Source organism: Marmota monax, unplaced genomic scaffold (assembly GCF_021218885.2).
Source record: "Marmota monax isolate L192 unplaced genomic scaffold, Marmota_monax_Labrador192_F-V1.1 WCK01_AAM20220418_F8-fsc00016, whole genome shotgun sequence".
Classification (NCBI taxonomy): domain Eukaryota; kingdom Metazoa; phylum Chordata; class Mammalia; order Rodentia; family Sciuridae; genus Marmota; species Marmota monax.
This window is the reverse complement of record NW_026695209.1, coordinates 7,117,995-7,137,453: the sequence shown is the minus strand read 5'-3', so window position 1 is coordinate 7,137,453 and position 19,459 is coordinate 7,117,995. Positions and strand designations below refer to the sequence as shown.

At 29.7% G+C, this 19,459-nt stretch overlaps 1 protein-coding gene across 2 annotated transcripts in view; it reads left to right on the top strand.

The window, feature by feature from the left end:
- Positions 1-19,459, top strand: part of Ncam2 (neural cell adhesion molecule 2) — a 484,565-nt gene that overhangs the window by 454,337 nt on the left and 10,769 nt on the right. For both annotated transcript variants that reach the window (XM_058574574.1, XM_058574576.1), the window contains one exon: positions 10,604-10,808. In XM_058574574.1, the coding sequence (XP_058430557.1) occupies positions 10,604-10,808 (205 nt within the window). The remainder of the gene's footprint in view (positions 1-10,603; positions 10,809-19,459) is intronic.

Genomic DNA, 19,459 nt, shown 5'->3' with positions numbered 1-19,459 from the left:
AACGCTTATTTTTCATCTCTGAGATATGCATAAATTCTTTGAAAAAATTCTGATATCTAAAAATAACAGAATTGTGCTTGACTTCATTTTCATGAGAAATCAGAGAGCATAAAACTGTAAATAATGAACTTACTGCATTTCAATAAATGAGACCTTAGAAATTATAAGTTATATGATTATTTCAAACTATTAATAATATAAACATTTCTGAATTATTTTTTTATTACATGAACTTTACCTTTCCTTCATGCAACCATGAAATTTGACAGTTTATTTTATAAGTATCTGACTAAATTAATGTGATTATTCATAAACAATACATAAAAATTAAAAATTATTTTAAGTATATCTATAATTTCAACTAATGATGTTTTTCCATTCAATGGATTCTTGAATACAATTTAGTGTCTTAATTTGTATAAATATGAACTAGTGTATTAAGGTAAGTATAGAGTTAATTATATGTAATCAGAAATATGTATCTATGTCTAATGATGTTTTATCATATCTTCCAATGTTAAAATATTTTAAATCATTTCTCTTATATATACCAGTTATAGAGCTAAACTAATTTACTTTTGCATGAGAAGTAATTGCTATTATTAGTATGTGGAATATCAGGATATCTTTCTACATATTTCAGAATATCTCCTTTTTTTTTGGCTCCCAAATTTTTCCTATACTCTCCTTTCCTTTATCTATCTTAATGGTCCCTCAGTCCCTATCAAAACTCTAAAATTATTTATCAGATCATTATGAGGTGCAAATATTCACCATGATGCTTCAATTGTGATAACACAGTATGTCCAGGAGGTAGCTGTATATTTTTCTTCCTTATGAAATTTTTTCTTACATGAAAAGACCTCAAATAAACTGCCAGTTTCAATACTTTCTATCCCCATACTATTGGTCATTAGGAGTAAGTATAATTTTATGTATTCAGAGTCTTTTCAAAAACATCAAGTAGATGCACATATATATGTTACTGGTAGACATGAAAAATGTTGAAATATCCAATGGCTTAATCCATTTATTCATTTCTTTCCATTTATTCTCACTTTTCCTAACATATCTCAAATATTTAAAGAATTTAAATATATGTAGTGAATATTGGATTACTTTTTTATATGTGCATATTTCAATTTTATATATAAATATAACAAACATATACAAAACATTTTTTGAATATAAATTAGACTTTTAAAATATTCACAATTTCTTCTTAAATTAATAATTAAAGTTAATAGTATGCATAATAGTATACAAGGTATATAGTTTGATTTAATTGGGAAAAATATAATCATTTAATTCAAATGTATTTCATATAAGAATACCCATTTTTTATGTTTGACTTAAATTAAATTTAAGAAAAATTCCAGCTAGTTCCAATTATGTATAATCAGAACTCTGGTTATTAATTTGTATTCAGCAAGGTATATCATGCATAAAAGAATTTAGCCACATAATTTTGAATATGGAAGAACACATTTAGATCAATTAAAAGTATTCTAATTATTAATATAATACACTTACTTAAGAACAGAAAATAACATTTTAATTAACAAATATTTTAGCAATTTGAGACAGAAATTTATGACATCAATATAATCAGTATGTTTGGGTCTAGTTTTGAAAAATAACAGCCAATATTATGTGTGGTAATACTTTCACTTTGTAGTAAATTAAAAATATTTCTGATAATTTAAGATTACTGTAACATTTTGAAATTTTTTACAAAAATTTGAAACAAGTAAAAATTGGTAGTTTCAGTTATACTATCAGTAGCATTATTAATTTGAAATAAATCGACTATGACATTACTTAGATTAAATATTATCATTTGTTATCTTATAATTTCCCTGAATGAATAAAGACACAGGATGATAAAGGAAATAATGGTCGGATTTTGTGTGTTTTATTATGGTTCATATTTATTAGGTATAATATAACATCCTTTAAAAAATCTTTAAATTAGTCCTAATAAAGTGAGCTTTCTTTTTAAATTTTTTTTCTTTTCTATTTTTTTCTATTTCTCTATTTCCTCTCTCCCCTTCCTATAATTCTCTGTATCTATCTCTCTTTTCCAACCAGGAATAAATAAGATTTAGTTTTACTATTATTTTTTCTATTAATCATTGGTAAAATTTAAAGTCTTGGCCCAATAATGGTACAGAAATATGTCATAAAATCTTCAACAAGTCTAATATGTTTTGCAAGTAGCTCAAGTTTACATATTTCAAGTAAATGAATATATAAATGCTATACAAGTAACTCTTGCAATGATTACAAAATTAATTGAAATTGGTTACAAGTCCATTTCCAAATCTGTTGTCATAGATAAACTACTTAAGTATTAATAATTTATAGTTAACCTAAATTTTCATAAAACATTACTATTTAAATTATTGAAGTTAACTAAAGAAAAATAACCTTTCTAACATGTTAATAAATTCTGTTCCAAATTACCATCAAAATTAGAGTTTTCTGGAGTTCACATTTTTTAATTTTTTAAATACAATGTTATTTTTTAAGTTCTTAAATACAAAGTTATGGTATGCTCTTTGCTTAGTCTATATTATTTAAAACCTAGATAAACACATCAAATAATCTGAATTTTACCTAAGGAATCATACATTTAGTTTAAATGTAATTTAATTGTTCTGAAATTACACTAAATGTGTTTGACTTTGGTACTTTATTTTACAAATACTTTTAGTGTTGTCATTTTGTCTAAGACTATGAACCTGATAAGGATGGTAACAATGTTGTAAGTCTCCATGTCCCCTGGCTTTAAACTAATTTTTAAGTCAAAACCTTCTGTCACTAAAATGCTCCAAATAAAGCAGAATTGTTTTATAATGTCAATTTACTAATTACAAAATGCCATTATCCAAGAAAATAAAAAGTGCATGTTTTTCATGTTCTTTTGGTATATCTGAGACAATGCAAACTATATCTGATGTCCTTTGTTGATAGACTTTTTATCTACTTTGTAAATATTTATTAATTCAAATGAATTAATTTCATTTAAGTGTAAATTAATTTTATGTTAGTTGTAACAAATCTAGGTATATTGCTAACTTTCTGAAAAAAACTGTATATGCTCAAATTATGTTCACTTAATCTTTATTATCCCATTTAGGTAACAAATTATAATTATATTGCAGAAATTGCATAATATAAAACAGCATCACTTTAATGAGTTCACTTTAATTTCATGTATGTATTAAGTAGCTGCTATGAAGTAATTCTTAGTCTTTTTTTCTCTAAAATTACTGTTTGAAATAACATACACAATTCATAATTTTATTTTAAGAAGTTTTTATCATATCTTATGTTGATTTTATGTATAACACTTCTGTTTAAAATGACTATTTTGATCACTTTAATTGCATTTGTTTTCATCACAGATTATTTTGAAAAAAAATGTACATGTTATAAGTGTATTGTCCTCAGTATCATTCTTATTTAAAACCCCCAACATAATATCCAGCACTATGTGTAATCCTATGCATGTGTTTCATAGTATATTAAATGTCATTTTATTTTCTGTACCTTTGTGTCTCCATGTTGTAATAAAGAAAACTGAGGAAAAGCTTTGTTATATGTGTTTTCTTTATTACTGGTACAACCTTTTGTCCTTGTGTATTTTAATTTCTAACTTGATCAAAATCAACAGCTCAACAATTATTTACATAGCCAGGAAATAATAATAAACATATACTAATTGAATGATTTCAAATTTTAGACAAAAATATACCCTCTGACTTTTATAATTATCATCTCTTGAAAAAGTTTAGAAACATACCCAGTGTTGTTTATAGGATCCTGGTTCTAGGTTATCAAAATATGTAATCACACTGGAAGGCCAAAATAATCAGATGACATTTTAATAAAGCACATGAACATAGTGAATAAATGCAGTAATGTAAAGATTGTTGAGTAATACCAATTGTTGGCAAAAGTTCGTAAAACCAGACATAAATGCCTGAAGTGATTTTTCTTCCATTACTTTGGTTCATGCATGATAATTTCTTTCACTTTGGGCAGCATAATAATATAGTTGGAAAAAGTCACTAAGATTTTCTACTCATCTATTGCTAAAGTATGAAACAAAAATAATGGCTTTGGAAGTCTGACATATAATAAGAAGTATAAAATTATGAGCAGTTTGTATTTTGAACAGCAACTATATCCTACACTGGAAATGCCTTAAATGAAATATATCATTCACTCTTCATAAGATCTATTGGAAGTAGTATTTATCTTATGTTTCAGAGGAGAATGGCAAGGCATAGAAAGATGAATAGTTTACATGTTACAGATGTATCATTTGAACCCATTTCCAACATTTTCTTAAGAGTACTGATATAGATAATAATTGTTACTTTTCACTACAGAAATTCTTCAAATAATTTTAATAGTGAATAAGCCATAGACATGAATTGAAAACTAATATATAATCTCATGAAAACACAATCAGTTGTTTCATTGCTAGACAAAGATTGACAAATTAGTGCAAAAATTACAAAAGGAAATGTTTGTTTGCAGGATTTGAATTATTCTAGAAATTACTTCTAAAAAATGCTTCATCTCTTATTCCAAAACAGCCCACTCCAGTCTATCTATCATGTATCATCTATCTATCTACCACCTGTTTAAAAATATTTGTATGCATTTCATACTGAAATTTTAATGTACAACCTGTATTTAATACTAATATGTATACTTTTGAATACTGACCAAAGTTTACTGCACCTAGAGAAAAACAGTTGTTTTTCTTTCTTATTACTTTTATTTTTACTGACGGTGCATTACCAAACAATATCAAATGGGAATTATTTGGTAACTGTTAAGCATTTTATTCCTTCATTAAATTGTTATAACTATTATTTTGAGCTGTATGTGAAGAAACTCAGAAGAGATTTGTGGAAAGATAGAAGTATTATTTTTAAAAACTCTATTAAATCGAAACCTGAAAATAAGAGAAGTCAAATAACAAGTCACTGACATAGTTAAATAACTTGGGATATCTTCCTCATATATTTATTAGATTAAACAATTTAAACTTGGCATATGTATATCTAGTCTATAAATTATATGGTCTTGTATCTTTACCTAGTTTCTTTGCTATTTTCTTAATTGGCCTGTGGAAAACACTATGTGTCAGAGGAAAAACTATGTATAATCAATTTGTTTCTATTAGATAAATGTTATCTTTTGGACGTAAACAATTATATACATTCATTTCCCACAATCAGTGTGAACAAATATACACTATATCTGTGGAATCCAATAAATTTTAGTCATTTTTCTTATTTTTATCCATTTACGGTAACATTTTAAAAGAATGAATTTATATTATTGGTAGAAATAGGTAATTTTATACTAGTTTTATAAAATGATATTTTTTTACTTAGTATCATCAAAAAATTGGTGTTTCTACTTCAGTATCTATTATTTCCATTTTAAGCAGTCAAAATATATAGCCTAAACACTCATAATCTTTTATAAAAGTTTCTTTATTCATTTTTTTATTTAAAATTGCAAAGAGAAAATGTTTATAAAATATTTAAAATAGAAGAATATTTTCATTTCCATATTGTTAAAGTAGAAATAAAAATTATTTTCTCAAATTGACATTTGCTTTCAGTAATCCATGAACTAAATCTTAAAGGGGTTATTATTTCTCTTATTTTTACAGAGGCTGAATTAGATATGTATACTGTGCAGAATGTTAAATGCAAAATTATCTGAGTTTCTTAAATAATGACAAGAAAACTTTTCTGCTTCACTGTTCTTTTTGGTAGAAAACAGTTAAAATGTTGTTTAGGATTTTAATATACTGATCTGTGATTGACCAGCTCTGTCATGAAGTTTATTTGAGGGAATAGAAAATATTTCCTTAAAGAAAAGTATGATATAGATTTCTGATGAGTTCCATCATATAAAATAGCAAGGCTAAAAGCATTTAAGATATATATGTTTATTATTAATACATAACTGTGTTTTTAGTTACTAGAGGACATGAAAGAATGAACCTAGTTTTATAGAATTCTCAATCAACACATGCATGGAAGTCATTCCCTTAAAGTCACTCAAGCATCATAATATTTTTTGTCCTTTTAAATAGACTTTAATTTTTAGAACTGTTTTAGTGTCACAGAAACAATTGAAAGGAAGGTGATTTCCACAGATCTCTTGACATTACTCATGCTTTACTGTTTTCTGTATCAAACACCACATCAATACATTTTTTGACAATGGAACCTGTCACCCAGAATCCACAATTTCCACCAAGATTCATTCTTGTTATTTTACATTTCTGTGTTTGGACAAATATATAATGACATGTACCAACCATTAGGGTACCCTCTTTAGTGCTGTCTACTCACCCTAACTCCCCTTCTAACCCTTGGTAAGCACACATCATTTTACTGGTTGTGACTTTTGCTATTTGTAGAATTTCATAAGTTGAAATCAGAAGGTATGCACCCTTTTCAATAAGCTTTCAGCTTTTCATTTAGTAATATCTATTTAAGGTAATATATATTTAGGGTCCATGTATTTTTATGGTTTAATAAGACTTTTTCTTCATAAATAGTATTTCATGTACTTTCATTTATTTATCCATTTACCTATTAAGGTATATCTTGGTTACTTGCCATAATAGATTTTGAAGTAAATTGAAAATCTATACTTCTATTTTATAGTTGATAGTATAAAATGTACTAATTAATATGAACCATATAATAAGAGACATTATAAATGAACTAACATGTTTAAAACATGTAGTTTTAATTATGTAGGCATTTTTTCCTCTTGGCGTAACTCTAGAAATTTGAAGTCCCTAAGACACACTACAGTTAATATCTAAAACTAAAAACTTTGTTATCAGAAATTCCGAAGAGAATAAGAGTATAAACCATCCAAGTAGTTTTCTCTATTTTGCATTTATAGTCTTATATGATTAAAAAATGCAAAAACTTATAGTAACAGAAAAATGAACTGGATCAGGTAATGGTTAAGAAAAGAACATTTAAATTATTCAGTTCTTTAACCAATTTGGCCAGTATCTCTTCAGATCAAGTCATTCAGATTTACAAAGCTCTCTCCCCTTCCTACTAGCCAATAAACACTACATTTTTCTTATGGGGAAAAAGACACATCCAACATGCATTCCAATACATATCATCAGATGTGAAGACTACATGGTTCCCTGTGTAGGAATAAACTTCAAAAGTAGGAATTTGACTATATAATAAGGAGATCTAGCTCAGTAGTAGAGTGCTTGTATAACATGCATAAAGCCCTAGGTTCAATCTCCAGTACCTAAACAAAAACAAAACAGCCCAACTTTATTGCTAGGTGTGGTGCAGCACTTCTACTCTCCCAGAAACTCTGGAGGCTGAGGCGGGTTTATCACAGATTTGATAAAAGCCTCAGCAACTCAGCAAGACTCTGTCTCAAAATAAAATAAAATAAAATAAAAAGGAATGGGGATGTAGCTCAGTGGTAAAGCACCCCTGGACTGGATCACGAGTACTCCCACCCCCTCAAAAAAAGAGAAAGAGAAAGATATAGAAAATATTTTGTATGCTCTTTATTCCTTTTTTTTTCTAAAGGAGAATTTTTGTCACATATTTAATTATGTGGTATTCAATGTAGATAAGGTAATAAGTATTTTATTGTTCAAGGACTTCACATATTCCAAAATTTCTCGTGGTTTATTATTGCTCCAGATTTGTTAAAATAACCTCTAAAATATAATTTCTAAAGTTTTCAGTAATTTGAAATGTTTACCACAAGAAATCTGTTTTCTACTCTTTTGTCTTCAGCCATGCTTTTTCCCTCCCTAAAATTAGCACAGTTTATTTTCTTTAATTTTGGTTCTTATGTTAAAATTTCTCACAGCAAATGATATCAGTTATTTAGAGATTTGCATAGAAATTTCTAGAGAGTGTATATATTTATATTTTAGGTTGTTTGCTTTTTATACAGAGTTATTTAAAAGAAATACTAAAACCTTAAGGCATATTGGGAAGATATTTAAATAGCAGTGTTAACATGGTGGACCACTTAAAATGTTATTCCAAGTAAAATATGCAAAATAGTTATACATAATCACACATACATGTAATATAATTTTATAATATTAGACTCTGGTATTCAGTGCATTTTAAACTATTTTAATGGAAATTAATTATTATTGTTTTTTTTTTTTTCAATCTCTGATCACATATAAGAGGCTGGATCTAACTGCTTTCTCACCTTTCAATCCAAACATAAGTTAGGGAATTGGCATGCCTGTATAGACTATGGAAAAGAAATGGGCATGGATAAGAGAGAAGTAAGAGTAGCTGACATTCTACAGCCACTGCTATAGCACAGACCTCTACTAACTGTTCTTAATATTGTTGCTGATTCTGATTCCTGAGCTTAACACATTTAATGACCTCCTACCATTTTTTTTTTGAAAATGATCACACTTTCTAAATTTTGTTGTTGTTGGCACTGCTAGTTTGTAATATTTTTTTTAATTTATTTGATTACATATTAAATTTCAAACCCATTCTCCTTAACCTCCACATCCGTCACTTAATGAAGCCCAGCTCCCACCATTCATCTCCCATATCCCATCCTTAATATCTGTACATACTTGCTAATCACATGTATATCATATATTTTTATACCTCTTTTTTATTCATGATTTGTGGTAGAAATTGAATTCTGCCATAAAATGGAAGGTTTCTTCTCACTCTTCAAAACTTTCTCAATTGTATTCTCTATCTTGCTTTCTTACCACCAGCCATAAACTTTATATTTATCCCAAGTTTTTGTTCTGATTTTTGTTTTGTTTCGTTTGTTTTTGCCAATAAGAAAGCAATGAATCACACTACATTCTAAATTGTGTGTCTTACACCTTCCAATACATAATGATCTCCCATAGAAGAAAGTCATCAGCCTAGTTCTTATTTGAGCTTTTAAATAACATTGTAATGAATTAAATTATGAGTGCGGACTTTTTAATTAATTTATCCCTGGGTGAGAAATATGATATTTTGTAACATCAGACTGCTAAAAGATACTTTGAACGTGTATTTAGTTTATAATTCTCCCTCAGTATACAACGATATATAGGAAAATAAAGTGTTAGGGGGAAAAGTATATAATTTTAAATATAAATGCCATTTAAACACTATATATATGCTATTTAACCAATATACATTATTAAATCAAATGTCCTCTGTAAGATAGATTTTCTTGCCCTGAAACAGATATTAAAGGGGATAAAAATAGTTTGGTTGATCATTATTCCCTTTTTATCCTTCCTCCTACAAAATACTATCTCCAAGTAGTGCAAAGTGATTTGAAATAAAGGTTTGGGCTGCCATTTATATGTAAAATAAGTAGTGATACATGTAACAGAGCATTATGATGAGCCCTCAGGAATACTGGAGAATAGAGACACCATGGAGAAGAATAAGCGATGAAAATATAGTCTTTATGCTCCTTAAAATAAGGGGTGTGAGAAAATAAATTTTGGTAATAAGCCATGGGTTGTCTGTATCAAGAGCTTACAATTTATGAGCCTATTCATCTGAGTGCACATAAATATGTCCATATAAAAGACAAGAATACTTTATAAAAATGTACTGAAAGCAGCCTGAGGATTTAAAATATACGTGGATAACCACATTAGACTTTACCAAATATAATCAAGTTCTGTTAAAACATTATGGTTAGCTTCCCGCAGCTGGCAGCTTCTCCTTGTCTACAGGCAGGAACTCCAGTTCCTGGTGCAGGCTCCACTTGGCCTGAAGGGCCATGATCAAAGCTTCTCTTCCTGTTTCACATGCATCTTGACCACCTTGTACAGTTCTGGAATACGCCCTCCTCGAACACAAGTTAGATCATGCTACTCTTTCCCGTAAAAGTAACTCCTAACCCTGTCATACTTAAAATATAAAATAATAACATGTTGTATCTTTTAAGTCCCCCCCTACCACTCTACTCACCCCATGTGTAGGCAGCACTTCCCCCTGCAGGGATCTCCTCACTGTACTCCAAAAAATACCTCCACACTCCCTTTATGTTTGCACACACCACTTGCTTCTCTTAGAAGAGCCTTTGTTCCCTTCTCTGACCAGAACTTCAGACAGACCAGTTCAGATTTCACCTGCTTAATGAAGCATCCCTATGTCTTCTAGGCAGTCAATCTCTCTATTACATGATCTTCATAGGGTGTGAAACTGCTTACTCCTGAAAGGGATTCACCAGATTGTTCCTTTTTTAGTTTGGAATATGATAATATTCATAATCTTCCCCACAGGGAATCTAGAAGTATATTGAAAAGAGTTACTTCGAATTTTTTTTAAGAAAAGAAAGTTTGAAAAAATTTAAGTCATTAACTTGTCATGCTTAAAATATGGTTTGAAAGCCAGATAATAGGTCCTAACAATCATGAAGTTGAAGTCTGCCAGTTACTATCACTTTTTTCCTCTTTATTTGAATATATACCTTGGTTAGGATTAATTTTTAAACTGGTTGTTTAGGCTTTTTAATTAGGATATTTAATGAAATTGTTTTCTTTATTTTTAAGACACACTTTTTAATGGTCTTGGACTTGGAGCAGTCATTGGCCTAGGAGTTGCTGCACTTTTGCTAATACTTGTGGTAACAGATGTCAGCTGCTTCTTTATTCGACAATGTGGGCTACTGATGTGCATCACCAGGAGAATGTGTGGGAAGAAAAGTGGCTCCAGTGGCAAAAGTAAAGAACTGGAAGAAGGGAAAGCTGCATATCTGTGAGTATAAGGCATCTGTACCATGTCACTTTAACCAAATACCACAGTTAAACCTGAGTGCTTTAGCTGGGGACTTGGATTTCCAAGGGGAGATTAACTGTAAAGACTCTGAGCACTTCATTGCCTAGTCTATGAATTAAGTCTCTATTGCCTTCAGTGTAACACCCTGAAGAGCCAAATGGCTTTGAGAACCCTCTACTCAAAAAATAATCTCAAAATGGGATCCTCAATTAAAAGAATCATTGTCATGATTTAATGATGATAAATGGATGGATATAAAGATAGTCATACAAAGGTATTTGTGATTCTCCCATTTTCAGTTCATGTTGAATAAAATAAAGGAGTCAAAAGTAATCGGAATTATTAATAACATAAAATTGTGGCATCTCCTATAAGTGTATCAAGTGACTACATAAAGATTACAAGATTTTATTTTGTATAGACCATGTTCTATGCAATACATACTATTAAAGACTGAATTTATGCTTCCAAATTTTAATTAAAACATGACTACATGTTAGAATTTTGAGACGTTTGTGAAGCTTCATTTATTTAAATGGAATAGAAATTCTAAGAAAATTTAGCGGAACATTGTAGAAAATACTTTTTGCTGTGATTTAATACTTTTTATGCATATATCATGTCTTTTTAAAATTTGTATGTAATCTCAAAATGTTTGATGTAGAAAGTTCAGAAAGCACATAAAACATATGTGTGTGTGTGTGTGTGTGTGTGTGTGTGTATATATATATATATATATATATATATATATGCCTGAATAAACATGCGTGCCTGATACATATGTGTGAATCAAACCTGAGAACCAAAAATGAGCACTCTACAGGGTGCAGGGAATCTAAATTATTAGCTATTTTAATCTTAAAATCTTTCTATTGAATACATTTTTAACATTTCAGTATGGAATTTTTCAACCATAGAGAAAGGATTTTTTTAAAATTTTATTTGTTTATTTTTTTATTAGTTGTTCAAAACATTACAAAGCTCTTGACATATCATATTTTATACATTTGATTCAAGTGGGTTATGAACTCCCAATTTTACCCCGTATACAGATTGCAGAATCACATCGGTTACACATCCACGTTTATACATATTGCCATACTAGTGTCTGTTGTATTTTGCTGCCTTTCCTATCCCCTACTATCCCCCCTCCTCTCCCCTCCCCTCCCATCTTCTCTCTCTACCCCATCTACTGTAATTCATTTCTCTCTCTCTTTTTGTTTCCCCTTTCCCCTTACCTCCTCTTAAATGTAATTTTGTATAACAATGAGGGTCTCCTTCCATTTTCATGCAATTTCCCTTCTCTCTCCCTTTCCCTTCCATCTCTAGTCGCTGTTTAATGGTAATCTTCTTCTCATGCTTTTCCTCCCTACTTGGTTTTGAGTTGCCCTCCTTATATCAAAGAAGACATTCGGCATTTGTTTTTTAGAGAGAGGAATTTTACAACAAATAAGCACGTATTTTCCAACCGGTTGGTTTTTACAATTAAAATTTTATTTTATTTCCTTTATAACACATATACACATCACACTGCATTATATTTTTAAATTTCAAAAAGTCAGTATAGATAGCCATTACATAAGGATTCCATATCATTACATGAAGTTCAAAATTTCTAATGTTTTCTTTAAATAAAGCTACATACATTGAAATACACAAATGCTCTATTTGATGAGTCCTGACAGATGCTTACATCCGTGTAATGCAAAACTCTTGAAAATTCATAAACTTTTAAATGTTTTAGTAATACATTACAGCTATGCATAACCTCATAACCTCAATCGTCATTTGTCAAATGTTCTTTTATGTTACTATCTAGTAAACCCACCCCATCTTCCCTAAATTTCAGTGTACTACTGTTCTGATGGTTTTTACCACATGTAATTTTTACCTGATAATGAGCTTCATGTAAATGAACTTACTTCAATGTGTACTATTTTTTTAAATATGGTATCCTTCATTCATCATGTTTTAAGATTTATTCATTTTCTAAATATCAAGATTTAATTCCTTTTCATTGTGGACTAATTACTATCATTTTTTCTTATGCATGTATTTATCTATGTCAGGAGTCACCCTATTTTATAGCTTGATTTTCTTGCTTTTGTTTTTTTTTTTTTTTGATATCTACACTGTCTTTATTTATTTTTTTTTTAATTTTTTATTGTGGGTTGTTCAAAAGGCAGCAGAGCACAACAGACACTAGTATGGCAATTTGTAAATCAATGGATGTGTAACTGATGTGATTCTGATATGTCAAGAAATTTGTAATGTTTTGCTTTTGTTTTTATTGTTTTGCTACTGGGATTGACTAACTCAGGGAATTTATCACTTAGCTACCACCCCAGCTGAACAACTCAGGGGTTTTATCACTGAGCTATATCCTAGCACTATCCCTGCCTCTCTTTTAATGAGTTGGGGTCTCCCACATTTGCTGAGGATCTCTCTAAGTAGCTGAGGCTGACATCAAACTTGGGATTCTTCTGCCTCATTCTCTTGGCTAAAACAGTTTTTATTAACTGAATAGATACAACAAAATAGAAAAGATATCATATATAGTAGATTTACAAAAATACAATAGGCTCAATGCAAGAAGTTCAGAAAGCACATAGTCTGCTAATGTTCTCTTTTAATGTTTTTATTCTTATAGAAGCAAATTATTATTTAAAGTATAGTCATCATAAGCACAGAGCTTAAAATTACTAAAAAAAATGAACATGCTGTGTTCAAGGATCATATCAAGAAAAATAATTTTACCATTTAAAGCTCCTTTCCCTTTCCTCTTCAATCTCAAACTAAACAATAATGTGATGTTTAACACTATAGCTTATGTTTGTGTATTATAAAAACTGTTGATACATCTTCTTTTCCTTCTTTTCCTATTAGTCCATTCAATTTAGTTGATTCCATTCTAGAATCAATCTATGCTATTTTTTATTGGCAGATAATCTTCATTCAAGTCTCTGTGTAATAACTCATGATATAAATATACTAAAATTTCTTTCCCCATTCAGTTATTGATATGGATTTTGGTAGTTTCCAAAATGTACATGATTTTAGTATTTAACCTAGTGTGGAATTGCTGGGATATACACCACATGTACATATATTCTGCTTTTGTAGGGTATCTAAATGATGTTCCAAGGTATTGTCAGTTCTAACTACTCCAGAGTGAGAATTTTGGTTGATTGGCACTATAGTAGTCTTTTCATATTTTTGTTTCTTTGATTCTACTGGGTATGTAGTAGTTGGTCATATTGATTTAAATTGACAATATGTATGCACTAGCAAAATTGACTTTTCTCTTCCTTTTTAAATATTTGGATATGATCTTTTATTGAGGTCTTCATTCAAGTATTTCAGTCATTGTGCATTAGGCTGTTTTCTTTCCTATCTGCTATGTAGCTGTTCTTCAATATGTTACACTTTGTATACATGGACCTGTGTGTGTGTGTGTTTGTGTGTGTGTATGTGTTTGTGTGTGTATGTGATTATTTTAAATTCATCAATATATATTATTCATTATATCCTATATGAATATCATAATGCTCATATTATAAATTTTGTATAGTTAATATAATTAGATATGATCTCATTCAATGCTGTGATATCTTTTGACAGGTCAAAATGTTGCTTCTTTTGAAGAGAAGTGTTTAATTTCAGTGTAATACAATATTTAATTTCCACTTTTAAGTTATATTTTACAAATCTATGACTATACCAAGTCACTAAGGCACTTTTTCTTTTTTTTTTTTAATTTATATATGACAGTGGAATGGGTTACAATTCTTATTACATATATAGAGCACAAATTTTCATATCTCTGGTTGTATACATAGTATATTCACACCAATTCATGTCTTCATACATAGACTTTGGAAAATTTTTAATGATAATCTTTGCATTTTTTTTTACACATTTAGAACTGCAGTCCACCTGAGGTTGGAGTCCAGGCACTTTTCGGTTGGCTTTTTTAAAACCTTAGTTTTGACAATAGAAGCATTGACTGAAAATGGCATGCTTTATTCACTGTCAGCAGTGTCATTTTTGTCATATCTCAGATGGGCCACAAAGGAAAGAATAGGTCTGTTTCTATGTTTGCTTTCTGTTGCTTTGCTGACTTTATCCTTTCACCAAAACTGAGCTATTAACACTAAAGCTTTAAAATTCTCCCTGATAGCTAATAGCATGCATCCTCTGCCTTTGTTGGACTTTAAGATTGTTTTGCTATTCTCAAATCTTGCCTTTCTATTTAAATCATCTTGTAATTACTACACACACACACACACGCACACGCACACACACACATACACATACACAAAATCTATTAAAATTTTCATTGGGGCTGTAGTGATTTATTTATTTATTACCCAGATTTATTGGGGTATGGTCAATATTGTTGCAATATAAATATTTCAAGCTGCAAAACAATAAAGTATATGACTTTAAAAAAATCCAGGTTTCTTATGCAGTGAATTTCAAAACTAACTTTATTATTTCACATTTAGGCCTTTAGGCAGCTGCATACATCCAGGTAAATGGTGTTCTGAACAAATCCAGACATGTGGATTACAGTGCCAGAGTGACCCTTAGCTTGTGCAGTAACTCTGTGCAAACCTTAAGGACAACCTCTTACTCCAATGAAGAGTTATTCATTAGAATGATATATTGACTGAATTATTAATTTTACAATATAAAAATCAGGGGGAAAACATTCTTTCAGGTGCAACAGTAATATGTAGGTCTTGAGGTGCAAAACAGTTTGCTCTGTTCAAGGACAAATGAACATGAGTGATGTACAGCTGAGACAGATTGGTACAAATGTCATATGGAGAATAATTTAAGGGCTCAAAATTGTCTTTGGTCAAAGTAAGGAATCTGAATTTTACTTGAACTAGAAAACTGTTTATAAAAACAGAAGGTTTTTATAAAAATTACTTTAGCTACTATAGAAGAATGGATAACTAAGCATTGAAGGTTTAGAGGACATACTTGGGACAGGGATATCTTGCAATACTCTAGAAGAAATCTTTTTTTTTTTCTGATTTGAGGTATCATTATTACATATATAAACCAGTATATATATATATATATATATATATATATATATATATATATATATATATATATATATATTCTAGATAGCATTCAAGTCATGTCAACTATTTGTTGATTGATTCTAATTTAAGGCAAAGGGAAGAAAGAAGTCAAAAAATGCTTTCATGTTTTTGTTTTAAATAACCGGAGGGATGATAGTAACCATGTATGAAACAACAAGATGAAATGCAAGTACCGCTTTTTATTTTTGTTTGACTTTACAAAGTGTTAATTTGTCCATGAACACTTCTGTTTATAAATCCTGCTGAGTTTAATTAACCTTAAAGAATTGGGAAAATGAAAACACGTGGTTAATCCCATGCTTATTATTAATCACAATTTTAGGTAACAATTTCTTCTTTTTTGGAAAAATAACTTTCAACTCTTTTTAAAAATGCAGTAAGTGAGGAATGATGTTGGCCAAGTTATATTGTTATGTTATGTGCATGCAGGAATATGTAACAACAAATCCCACCATTATATGCAACTATAACACACCAATAAAAATGTGGAACAAAATAAAATTGCAGTAAGCATAAAAGATATATAAAAAAATCTACGGGAAATAAACTATAATAAGTTTGATTAACAGGTTAATCATATTAATTTATATTAGCATGACCCCAAGCATTTAGATATTAGCCCATTCATAATATCCAAAGGCATAAGACAATGTGAATTGCATATACAACAGATTAATTACATGATTAGTCACTCATGACATTAGAGCAAGTACAAATTGATATCTAATTTTGCTACTAGAATAGCACTAGTGTAAAATTCTGGAGAATGTCATTATTGAGTTCTAATCAGATTATTCTTTTATCATTCATTATTAGGATTAATCTTAAAATGGCTGCCAATTCTATTTTATCAAATTATTCTTTTACTTATCCAAGCATTTATTTAACTTCATTAAATATTAATTAAGATCTACATAACATTCTCAGTCCTGGGAATACAACTGGGATGGAAAGAAGACTCAATCTCTGCCACCAGCAAGCTTTTATTTAGGTAGGAGATGTCTTATGTAAAACAACTGAATGAATTAATAATTTTAAATGTTCTGTAAAAAATAAACAAAAAAGAAATGACTTATCGGCCAGGTTTACCCTGAGAAGGTTATAAAAAACCCAAAATACAAAAGAAGAGAAAAACTTAAGTGTGTGTGTGTGTGTGTGTGTGTGTGTTTGAAGGGAAAGATGTGAAAAATACCTTTCAAATAGGAAGTAAACTGTTCAGGGGAGTTTGTTATAAGAGTAAGCATGTCTTGCTAAAAGAACCGAGGAATTATATTTCAATTGTCTAATATGTATATTCTGGGTAATGCTGATGGATAAAACCAATTGGTACTTCTGTTTCCAGCCCAACATGTAAGGAGTTTGGAAGTTGCCACTTTTTCCTAAGAAGTCAAAAACTAAACAAACTAAAAAAATTAACAGCCATTGTTAAATCCATAAGAAAAATAAGGTTGCTGTATAAACTACTGCCCCTCCATATTGAAAGGACACACAAGCATATACAGGGAGACACACAACTTGGTAAAGCAGATATCTACCAGCAGATTCCTCTTTGGGAACCACTGTGGTGGTAGAAAAACATAAAATGTAATTGATAAATTTCTGTAGGCTCAGTATGGACCAATCTGAAAGATAAAAATTCCAGGGGAGGAGCCAGTTATATGGAGTCTCAAAATTTTAAAAATGTTATCTCTAGGAGCTTAACCATATTGCCACAATGAGTATTAGAGAAAAATCCTTTCATATTTCTGGAGAGACAGGTATTTTAAGTATTTTGAAATACAACAAACATTCTGTTCTTAAATATATCTTTATTCAGAAGAAACTATTTAAACAGAGCCTAATCTCTTGAAGTTTATTTGAACTTAACTGAATAGAGAGACAAGAAAACAATTTCATCTTACTTACTCTATAGACTTCAATCTGGGGGAAAGAAAATACTTAATTCTGACTGTCTATGACCATCTTGTTCCACTAAATGGGATGAAAGCCTGAGAAGCACTCACTAGAGACAGACGTCTTATCATAAAACTCTAATCACTTTCCACACAAAACTTTCCACGATCGCATTATAAAGGCTAGTTTATAATAGTTACTTTTAATCATTACATCATGGCTGACTAGGTAAAATTATAAGGTGCCGCAGTCTGGCTGTAATAATAAGGCATATTAAAAGGCAAATGGTACAGTCTGAAGAGATACAGCATACATCATAAATGGCTGGGATGCTAGAATTAACAGACTGAGAATTTAAAAACAACTATGATTCAGATGTTAAGAACTCTAATGAATAAAGTAAACAGCATGTATCTAAAGATCGTCAGTAGAAGAAAAGAAACGGATCTAAGAAAGAATAAAAAAGTACTAAAGTAAAAAAAAACAGTAATAAAAAAAATGGTTTTGATGGGATTATTAGTAGGCTAGACAGAGCTGAAAAAAAATCTCTGAGCTATAAGATAACTCAAAGGACAAAATCCTTCATCAATCTAGAATTCTCTGCTTTGGTAAATTACCCTTTCAAAAAAAGAAAACATAAAGACTCTGTCATACAAACAAAAATGCCAGTGTAAGTCCTTTGTAAAAAATGTAAGAAAAGTTATTTAGAAAAAAGGAAAATGATATCAGTCACAAATCAAATCCACATAAAGAAAGGAAGAGCATCAGAGAAGAAATAAGTTAATGTAAATTTAACTTTTTCCTTTTCATAATTGAACTGATACTAGTTAGAATATTGTATTTCATTAAGTTTATATTCATGTAATATATTTACATGTGAAATGAATGGTGACAATGATACAAAGGATGGAAGGAAAGAATGAAGAGTAACTTACTATTATATAGTATTTTTCTTCTACCCATGAGGCAGCTTAGTGTTATGTGAGAGTAGAGTTGTCTTATTTGTAAACTCTAGAGCAACAATTTAAAAAAGTAAAAACAAAAGAAGAAAAACAGGAGATACAATTAATATGCTCATAAATGAGAGAAAACAATTATATAAAATGATCAACTTGAACTATAAAAGATATAAATTTAATAAAAAACAAAAATAGCCACAAAGAGGAAGGGCAAGATACAGAAAAATGGTAGCAAATACAGTAGGTATTAATTCAACTGCATCAATTATCTGTTTAAACACCAGTGGTTGAAATAGATCATTAAAAGTGTAGTAGATAAAAATCAATAGCCAAATATACTAATGCACACTGTGTAATGATATTTCAATCAGTGGCAGACTATAAGATGGTAGTTCAATAAAATTATGTTAGAGCTGAAACATTCATATAACCTAGGGACACAATAACCTTCATAATGCCAGCACACAATGTATTATCATGTGCTGTTGTTGATCAAAAGGTTCTATGTTACTATCATCTAGATTTTTTAAATTTTTACCAACACCTGTTCTTTGCATTCCTATGCTTGTGTATGTGCCATGCCCAGACTAGAGCAACAATATCAAACTTGCTACTGATTAAAAGTGTTTATCATCATGAAAATCTCAGCTTTTGTGTT